This window comes from Oncorhynchus keta, chromosome 14 (assembly GCF_023373465.1).
Source record: "Oncorhynchus keta strain PuntledgeMale-10-30-2019 chromosome 14, Oket_V2, whole genome shotgun sequence".
In the NCBI taxonomy this organism is placed as follows: domain Eukaryota; kingdom Metazoa; phylum Chordata; class Actinopteri; order Salmoniformes; family Salmonidae; genus Oncorhynchus; species Oncorhynchus keta.
Window position 1 is genome coordinate 23,146,680 of NC_068434.1, and position 10,105 is coordinate 23,156,784.

At 43.0% G+C, this 10,105-nt stretch overlaps 1 protein-coding gene across 2 annotated transcripts; it reads right to left on the reverse strand.

Annotated features, from left to right (window-relative positions):
- Window positions 1-105: 105 nt before the first annotated feature.
- On the reverse strand, window positions 106-8,997 carry malt1 (MALT paracaspase 1). 2 transcript variants are annotated; one of them, XM_035785135.2, is made up of 17 exons: window positions 8,600-8,997; window positions 8,044-8,210; window positions 7,717-7,838; window positions 7,073-7,220; window positions 6,601-6,785; window positions 6,294-6,390; window positions 6,088-6,135; window positions 5,505-5,528; window positions 3,718-3,762; window positions 3,358-3,561; window positions 2,948-3,125; window positions 2,717-2,788; window positions 2,471-2,598; window positions 2,031-2,180; window positions 1,762-1,919; window positions 1,251-1,376; window positions 106-985 (listed from the first exon to the last, which is right to left on the reverse strand). In XM_035785135.2, the coding sequence occupies exons 1-17, from the start codon at window positions 8,746-8,748 to the stop codon at window positions 539-541; spliced, it is 2,448 nt and encodes an 815-aa protein (XP_035641028.1). In that variant the 5' UTR covers window positions 8,749-8,997; the 3' UTR covers window positions 106-538. The 2 variants fall into 2 exon arrangements, with proteins under 2 accessions (XP_035641028.1, XP_035641030.1); XM_035785137.2 differs by lacking the exon at window positions 6,088-6,135.
- Window positions 8,998-10,105: the final 1,108 nt, after the last annotated feature.

Genomic DNA, 10,105 nt, shown 5'->3' on the forward strand with positions numbered 1-10,105 from the left:
GGTAATTTTGTTTGTAATAAATAGAGACGAATCATAAGAAGCCCATGAAAAACAATCCATGTCCAGAACTCTTGTTTATATAGTGAGACCCCATCTCCCTGTGGATAAAGTTATTACATCTTTATTACATTTAGTAACTGCTCTTAAAGATCATCTACAGAATATGAAAGAGGCTGGTTAAGATCGTTTCAGCAAAGCTTAATAGGTCACATTATATCATCATTATATAACAAACTGAAAAAGAATCGCAATAAACAACCTTTTCACAGCAGGCTGGATATGTAACCTTTTAAGTACAGCTATACAACTCTGACTGTTATTTCAATTTAAAAATCTAGTCTAAAGTACTAAATACATGTAATCTCCACTAAAGCCAGGCAACTGTATCAAAGAGTTTGCCATGGAATAAACTAGGATTTACAGAGTAGACCTACAAAAATCCACCATAGCCTGATCCCAGATCTGATGGCCATAGGAGAAAGCAAAACAGCAGAAACAGATCTGGCACCAGGCAACCAATGCCCTAGAGAGGGCCTCATCACTGGTGGTGAAACTGCAGGCTATTAATGAAGACTGTCTGCAGCTCGTTTATGTCATCTGTGGTCTCTATGGGAATGCTGGCTCTGCCAGGAGAGTCACTACTAGTACAGCCATAGCGAGAGAAGCAGTTGTCATACAGAGTGGAGCTCACACAACATGAGCCTCCCACAGCTCCCTGTAAAGGCTCGCACACATCCAGGTAAGGGCTGGAGCAGTGTGGGGAGAGAAGGTCTTGGGGGTGGTGGTGGAGGTGCTCGGCTCTGGGGCTATGGCAGGGGCTGTGGGGCATGGGGCAGGTCTGCAGGCAGCTGTTCCTCCTCATGGTGCGGTACAGGTCTAGTTTGGCGATCAGGGGCTTGCCGATGTTGACGTCAGTGGTCCAGTCCACCAGCTCATCCATGGCCTTGAAAGAGCCCTGTAGACAAACTGTAAACCCCAGCTGATCCTACAAAGGAGAAGACAAGGAGTAGAAGAACATTTTATTAACCTAATATGTTTATACTAGAGCTCCAACGGAGATCAAAACCGTTTTGTCCAAGGTAAGCTCTGCTCTAACATGACACCAGCTACTCCTACAGAGGGGACAACTATGAACAGGAAGGTTGATTAAAACGTTTTTGAAGATATCAAACTAAAAGGGCAAAGACAATATAATAATGTCGTAGTAATGTGAGAATGTGGAAAGTGGTGATTATCCTTTGTACACTTACCCTGAGCTTCTGTAGAGAGCTGAGGCGTGTGTACAGGCAGTGCTGGGGAAGACTGCTGGAGAGCAGGTAGATGCCAGTCTCCTCTGGTGTCTCCCTGTTCATCTCTTTGGGATCAATGTCAAGGTCCTGGACAGAACAAAGGAAATCATTTTAGGACAAGACGACCTGCATATGCAAAGTTTTCAGGCAGGTGCTGGAGCCTCAGCATCTTCAGCAGACAGACTCTTTACTATGCTCCTAATGTTGTTTCAGTAAACCCCAAGAAAGACAGATCGCTCTCATTGGTATTGAACAGAGCTGAGGAAAACCCTTATGACATCAGTGACATATTGATTTTAAATTTCTTTCCCTATCCCTTTGATGTTCATTGATCGGAAAAGCTTGGATGGATTAGCTACAACTGTTCAGATCTGTGGACACAAGGGTTAGGGGACAGGGAATAAATTGTGAGAAACTGGTGACAGGAACAAGTTGGCATAATTGAACAAGATGAAAGACTGTAGCGTCTCACCGGGGAGAAGTTGGTGACGTGAGCCTGGCAGAAGAACATGTCCTCTGGTTTCTTCACGATGTGGGTGTAAATGACCAGCACGTTGGAGAACTCTGCAGCGAAGCCCAGCTTGATCTGAGCCCCACAGTCAAAGTCCAGAGACATACTCTCAGGCAGTTCTAGAATGAAAACACAACATTATGTCCACAATAAGTATGTTGATTGCTTCAGCTAAACAATTCAAATTGAAATGTACTGCATTTACTTTCATTGGTTGATCGTGTCCTTACCGTGAGCCTTGGCCCACTGGCGGTTGTGAGCCAGGGCCATGTCAGAGCTGTCACCAGGCAGTACAGGGTCAGTCAGAGCCCTCCTTTCTGATAGGCTGCTGCGGATCTCCAGAGCCTGCTTCCCCTTAGTGGCATCGAACTGGCCCATGTCTGGATAACACAAGCAACACCATAACAACATTACCTCAGGCTCTCACAGAAGAAATGTGTTAGGCAAAGTATTATGGCCATGATAATCGATGCATGGAAATATACAGGGTAGGATAGGATAGATGTGTTTCTGTACTCCTGTTACTTATTTTGCACGGCACTGCATTAGATCAATACTGTATATTTCATGCCTACACTGACTTGTGCTCCATGACCACAAATACTATAGATGGGGTGACATTTACTGAATGATTAGTTCACCAATACATAATTGGTCCATTGCTCCTAACCCTCAGCCACTCTGTCCAGCAACACAGTGATCTTCTCATCCTCCAGAAGACGTTTCTTCAGAAACTTGACGAAGACACCGTTAGTGAATCCACTAGAGCTCAGCTCAAACGCTTCTGCATCTTGGCAGCTGCACAATAGAAGAATGGAACAGAATTGGGGAATATATCACTTCATTTGTTCATACAAAGTTACATGTTACGAATAGAAGTTTAGACATATATTTGAGTAATCGTCTGATTACTTACGTTGCATATCCAAAGACAATGTTAGCTGTGACCCTCAATAGTATGTTTGGGGTTGTATCATCATGAATATTTCTAAAAATAAAAATTTAATAGTTACAGTATTACAACAAACAAGAAATGGTGAGTGGTCTATATCCCATGTTACTAACAGGGAAGGGACATTGAATAGTAGTGAAAAACAAATAAACATAAAACAAACATGGTTAACACAGTATACTAGTCTTTACCCACCGCTTCCTGCACATATCCAACAGGAACACATTGAGGCCTGTCTCCTTCTCCTGCATCAGTTTGAGGATGCTCTGCACACACAGGCAGTTGGCTGAGTGATACGGGTTTGGAGCATCCACTGGTACCATGAAGCTGTTGCCATAGTTCTCATAACCATGTCCAGCATAGTACAGCAAACCTATAAAAAAAAGTACAGCAAAAGTTTATGGGAGTGAATTAAACGAGACAGTAAATAGAGCAGTGAATGAAATAAGACTGAAAATAAACTTCACTTTTTAAAACTAGTATTTTATTTTTTATGATTCACTATATTTTGGGAAAACCAGATCAAATAAACTAATATTTGACTGATGGAATTCTTCTATGTCGGTCTCTCATACTCTAATAGGCCATAATAATGAATGGCGTACCATAGACACCCTTGTGAAGTAAGAGCAGAAACTCGTCCACGGCATTGCGCATCTCTGACTCTGTGAGATCCAGCAGCGATACTACCTTGAAGTTGAGCTGGCGCAGGAGGTTGGTGAGATCATACACATCAACCATTGGCGCCTTGAGCTGGGGGTGGTTCCGGTACGAGAGGTTCCCGATTAGCAGGGCCACTTTATCTGTCGCTGTGATGAGAGACAAATACCATCAATGACTATGAGTTGAAATCAGTTGTGGAGAAATGTAACATATTGACCAACATGGAGAAAATGCATTTGAAATTCTAGCAGTAATAAAAAGGTAACCAAGTACTGTGTGGATTCATTTTGTGTTCTGCTTACCATAAGGTGGTTCTTGATTGCTGTTCAGGATTAGTTCACTGGCACCTACAATCACAACGCTATCATTATACACTACTCAAAAAAATAAAGGGAACACTAAAATAACACATCCTAGATCTGAATGAATGAAATATTCTTATTAAATACTTTTTTCTTTACATAGTTAAATGTGCTGACAACAAAATCACACAAATTGTCAATGGAAATCAAATGTATCAACCCATGGAGGTCTGGATTTGGAGTCACACTCAAAATTAAAGTGGAAAATCACACTACAGGCTGATTCAACTTTGATGTAATGTCCTTAAAACAAGGCAAAATGAGGCTCAGTAGTGTGTGTGGCCTCCACGTGCCTGTATGACCTCCCTACAATGCCTAGGCATGCTCCTGATGAGGTGGCGGATGGTCTCCTGAGGGATCTCCTCCCAGACCTGAACTAAAGCATCCGCCAACTCCTGGACAGTCTGTGGTGCAACGTGGCGTTGGTGGATGGAGCGAGACATGATGTCCCAGATGTGCTCAATTGGAATCAGGTCTGGGGAATGGACGGGCCAGTCCATAGCATCAATGCCTTCCTCTTGCAGGAACTGCTGACACACTCCAGCCACATGAGGTCTAGCATTGTCTTGCAGTAGGAGGAACCCAGGGCCAACCACACCCGCATAGGGTCTCACAAGGGGTCTGAGGATCTCATCTCGGTACCTAATGGCAGTCAGGCTACCTCTGGGGAGCACATGGAGGGCTGTGCGGCCCCCCAAAGAAATGCCACCCCACACCATGACTGACCCACCGCCAAACCGGTCATGCTGGAGGATGTTGCAGGCAGCAGAACGTTCTCCACGGCGTCTCCAGACTGTCACATGTGCTCAGTGTGAACCTGCTTTCATCTGTGAAGAGCACAGGGCGCCAGTGGCGAATTTGCCAATCTTGGTGTTCTCTGGCAAATGCCAAACGTCCTGCACGGTGTTGGGCTGTAAGCACAACCCCACCTGTGGACGTCGGGCCCTCATACCACCCTCATGGAGTCTGTTTCTGACCGTTTGAGCAGACACATCCACATTTGTGGCCTGCATTTGTGGCCATTTTGCAGGGCTCTGGCAGTGCTCCTCCTGCTCCTCCTTGCACAAAGGCGGAGGTAGCGGTCCTGCTGCTGGGTTGTTGCCCTCCTACGGTCTCCTCCACGTTTCCTGATGTACTGGCCTATCACCTGGTAGCGCCTCCATGCTCTGGACACTACGCTGACAGACACAGCAAACCTTCTTGCCACAGCTCGCATTGGCCATCCTGGATGAGCTGCACTACCTGAGCCACTTGTGTGGGTTGTAGACTCAGTCTCATGCTACCACTAGAGTGAAAGCACCGCCAGCATTCAAAAGTGACCAAAACATCAGCCAGGAAGCATAGGAACTGAGAAGTGGTATGTGGTCACCACCTGCAGAACCACTCCTTTATTTGGGGTGTCTTGCTAATTGCCTATAATTTCCACATGTTGTCTATTCCATTTGCACAACAGCATGTGAAATGTATTGTCAATCAGTGTTGCTTCCTAAGTGGACAGTTTGATTTCACAGAAGTGTGATTGACTTGGAGTTACATTGTGTTGTTTAAGTGTTCCCTTTATGTTTTTGAGCAGTGTATTATACAGATATTACACATGGTGGATTGATAAACATTCTCAGGAGATAAACTCCTTCATGTAATGTGCAGAAACATTTAGAATTGCCGGAAACAATGTCCAATAAACAGTGATTGATCATCTCAGATATACGTCAATGCGTGTCACTTACCAGCTCCAAAGGCAAAAACATCATCTGTGGGAAAACAATTTTACAACAATTACTAGAATGTATATTTCCTGTGCTTTCATTTCAACTGAATTAAAGTAAAAAGTGTCACCGATTAGGTGGGGTGTCAGTCAGAAGCCAAACGGATCAACATGCCAAATGTTAGCCATTAGTAAATGAGTACCCAAGGAAAATATGTCCTGTCTTGAACATTTGCAAATATTAATTGGAAATTGATACGGGACATCTAAGCTGAATCACTGAAAGCTGTGAATGATTATATAATTGAAATGTAGCGATTTTGAGCATCGGTAAAGACAATTTTTCAAATTACAGACAATTTCATACTTTCTGTGGGATTGTTATGATTATGTTGTGCTCTCAAAAATATAAATCAATCAAATGAACAGGCAAAAATTCAAAGGATGAAAAGAATGCATGCAACACCTGGAACCAAACCCTCCTTGTCTATAAAAACAGATTCACTTTGCCATCCCACTGTTTCCAACATGGCCCTGTTTTATTCATGCACATACTGTACATCTCAGATGGCCAAACTAAGAGAAACCAGGCACTTCAACTATACCTTCAGAACACTCCATTGCCCCTGAAAACTGGACAGATATCCTTGGTCCTTTCATTCAAGAACAAGAGTAAGTAATCATCAAGAACTGTCACCAAATTCAATGCGAGTTGTTTTTGCTCATATTGTATACTGATAAACAGACCGTTTGTTGAGGCTAGGATCAATATCATCATTATAGTACTGTAAAATAAAGGATAGTGACATACCCACTAGAATGTCTACTTCATTCGTCCACGTCCTTTCGTTGTTAATACAAATCTCACAGCGATACTTTCCATGATGTTCCAGCAGCAGATACGGAATCTGTTTGAATTAACGAACAATATCAAGCTATTTGAAAAAAATTCCAACTAACTCTCACGGTTTTCATCTGACTTGTACAACATTCAACAGTATTGTAGAGTTACTGTACTGTAACTACAAAATATGTAACTGTGCCACTTTAACAGTACAAATGTGGAACTATCTACATAAGCGCTCAAGGATGTTAGCATCCTCCTCTGACCTCCTTACCGTGAGTCTCCTCTTGGAGGCCTCTGGAAAGTGAAGGGGCACCCCGTTCCTGTGCCACTGGTAGCGGGGTATAGGTCTCCCTACCGCCCCACACTCCAGCTGCAGAGAGTCCCCCACCAGCAGTCTCTGGCCCTGGGGCTGGATCACCACCTTCAGCCTGCCCTCCAACGAGTGTGACCCCAACCCTGCATGGAAAACATATGTTTATTCAATGTGCAGTCGCTCTGGGGGCGAGTTTAGCGAAAGCTCTGGAGGGATAAAAGATAACGTTAGTGCTACAAAGCGTTCAGGAAACTCACCCCTGTTTTGTCTGTCTTTCACAGAAAGGAGCAACCGACAACGTGTAGAAAATGTTTGCCTTATTCAAATGGAACCGGATAAAGAAATCAAATTCCAAAAATCCCAGGCAAAAGAAAGACATAATAACAATGTTGTCCATGAACTGATTGGGAGGTAAAATATAGTGTCTCACCATAAGATGTTGCAACATTCAGGACATCCACCTGAGCCCACTGGCTGAACTCAAAGGAGTCTCCACAATTAACCCTGCAGATGTAGAAGCCTGCGTCTGTCAGTTGGACTGGGCTAATAACCAGGTCTGGAGAAGAACTGTTGTGTACCTGGAGAAGTCACAATGTGTCAAATCAATTCATAATACATGAAATATACATCTCTACTTGCACACTCATCTTCTGCACATCTATCACTCCGGTGTTTAATTGCTAAATTGTAATTATTTCGCCACTATGGCCTATTTATTGCCTTACCTCCCTTATCCTATCTCATTTGCACACATTGTATATAGACTTTGTCTATTGTATTATTGACTGTATGTTTGTTTATTCCATCTGTAACTCTGTGTTGTTGTTTGTGTTACACTGCTTTGCTTTATCTTGGCCAGGTCGCAGTTGTAAATGAGAACTTGTTCTCAACGAGCCTACCTGGTTAAATAAAGGTGAAATATATATATATCATTATGAAGCCACAGCTGTCACAATGTTATCTGGTCAAGATTTCAGCAATATCATTATCAGAAAACATGTTTAATGACATGTTTACAACCAATGCATAAACAGTACAGTCTACCTTCAAAACACACCCTAGTAGGCTACCCACCTCCTCCTTGGTTTTGAACCACTGGAATTGAACACCAGCCTTCCCCACAGCATAACAGCTGAGTCGCAGGTTGTGTCCCACTATTATAGCCACAGATTGGGGCTGAATGAGGATCTGGATGCCTAAACACAACCATTATGGAAAGAAATTCTCAATAATGATTCAAATATATGTACAATAAATAATCAATACATTTACATACAGGGACCAAAATCAAGAGTCAAGATTAACTTGGCGCCAAAACCATTTATAATCCTGAGCCTTCCCTCCAAGTACCAAAAATTGTCAATAGTCAGCAAACACATCTTATAAAGATGCTCTGTATACCTGGTGGTTTGACACACTGTAGGGCCTCTGTATGGCCCATGGTTTGTAGTAAGTCTACCAGATGGCCCAGTGTGCACCCTCTGTCTCCCATGAGCCTGAGCAGCACGCGGCTGGGGCTGCCCTCCAGCTCCAACACCTTCAGAGAGCACATCTCCATCTCATCTGAACTGCACAGTGGAGGAAAAGGCAGAATTTATGCACACAGTAATGCACACACTGTCAATGACACTATTTAATAAGAAAAAAATATATGAACAGCAGGGGAGGCACATAGCTCACAAGTTAGTTCACTCGTAGGAAATGTAAAATGCACAGGAATACTGATAACATGTATTATTGTGTTATAACAGTATGTTGACGATAGGGATAACATTTATACTGTAAAATCAAACTAACATGTTTAAAGAATAACCCTTCAGACTTGCCCAACCGACCACAAGATGGCGCTATTATTCCTTTTAGGTCGTTAGGTAATACGGCATCAGGTAGAACTACGCCCTCTAAGGATCTCCGCGCGACCGTCAGACGGGCTGTTCGACTGCTTAATTAGGCTTACCTCACCCTAAAACGCCGGTCATTGCCGACCATCTCCCCGAGTTTACGCCATCCTTTACTGTTGGTTTTATCCAGAGCCTCACACAGTTTCCTCAAGACAGGTTCTTTCAGAAAATTTAAGTTTAAAGACCGGTCAGATGAATCCGACATCTCAGCGAGTTACTGTAGTTCAGTTCAGTCAATTTGAAAAGGTTACTTGCAAAAAAATCTGAACATTTGTGAAATTAAAAATATGTCGTAGTTTGAAATCAGGTGTTCGACACAGAAGAGGTAGATACATGGGCATGGTCGCTGCAGAAGTTTGGGGGAATTCCGAAGATCATTCTGGGGAGGGCCAAAAAGACACAAATATTCAGACGAGTTGGTGTTACTTCCTGAAACAGCTTACAAATAGTGATATTTACACTCCTACCACTGGGTGGGACTTTCGGTTTAGTTATGGGTCTTCCGTTTTTGCCCCAATACTCTAAACTTGCATCCTTCCTTACCTCCTTGATCACGATATTCTCTGAACGTAAGGACGAATGACAGAGGAAGGGTGCATTATTAAGAGAAATGGAAAAGGAAATACCCTCGTCAGTTGTACAACTGCATGGATTCAACTTAAATGTGTCTTCCGCATTTAAACCCTAATTGGGTTGACTAATTCCGAATTAAAACTGTATTAGTATTACTTATAAACTGCCTAAAGAGTTCCCACATCTGAAATAAATGATTTGTATTAATCTGTTTGGTTCCACTTTAATTATTTCTAGTCATAGATCATAATTTTTCAATGGTTAGTAATACAAAATATGTTCAATTATACTGACAAGATAGTCGAGTGACCACTCTAACAATGAAAATACATGTCCTCAAAGATGGAGAGCAAGAGGGTGGGGGCGAGATCAGGTGGGATCATTCTAGCCAATGAGAGGGCAGATACGCCTGTGAACAACAGGCACAACTCCGATAAAAAGTCATATTTTTCAGAGTTGCCAAAAAGCCACGTGGTCCACTTATATCAGTGCATTCATAAAAACCAAACAATTACAAAACGTCTATTCCATCTAATAAGCCTCAGGTAGCAAATTAGCAATTACATTTTTTGTTGACCAAATTAAATATGCTCATTCTCGAATAACATCTACGGGCTGTAGTGGAGCGGCCAAGAGTTTCAGGTTCCTTGGTGTCCACATCATCAACAAAATATCATGGTCCAAACACACCAAGACAGTCGTGAAGAGGGCATGACAACACATTTTTCCCCTTGAAACGATTTGGTATGGATCCTCAAAAGCACCATCGAGAGCATCCTGACCGGTTGCATCACCACCTGATATGGCAACTGCTCGGCATCGACCGCAAGGTGCTACAGATGGTAGTGCGTACAGCCCAGTACATTACTGGGGCCAAGCTTCCTGCCATCCAGGCCCCCAAAAATTGTTGAAGACTCCATTCACCCAAGTCATAGACTGTTCTCTCTGCTACCACACGTCAAGCGGTACCGGAGCACCGAATCTAGGTC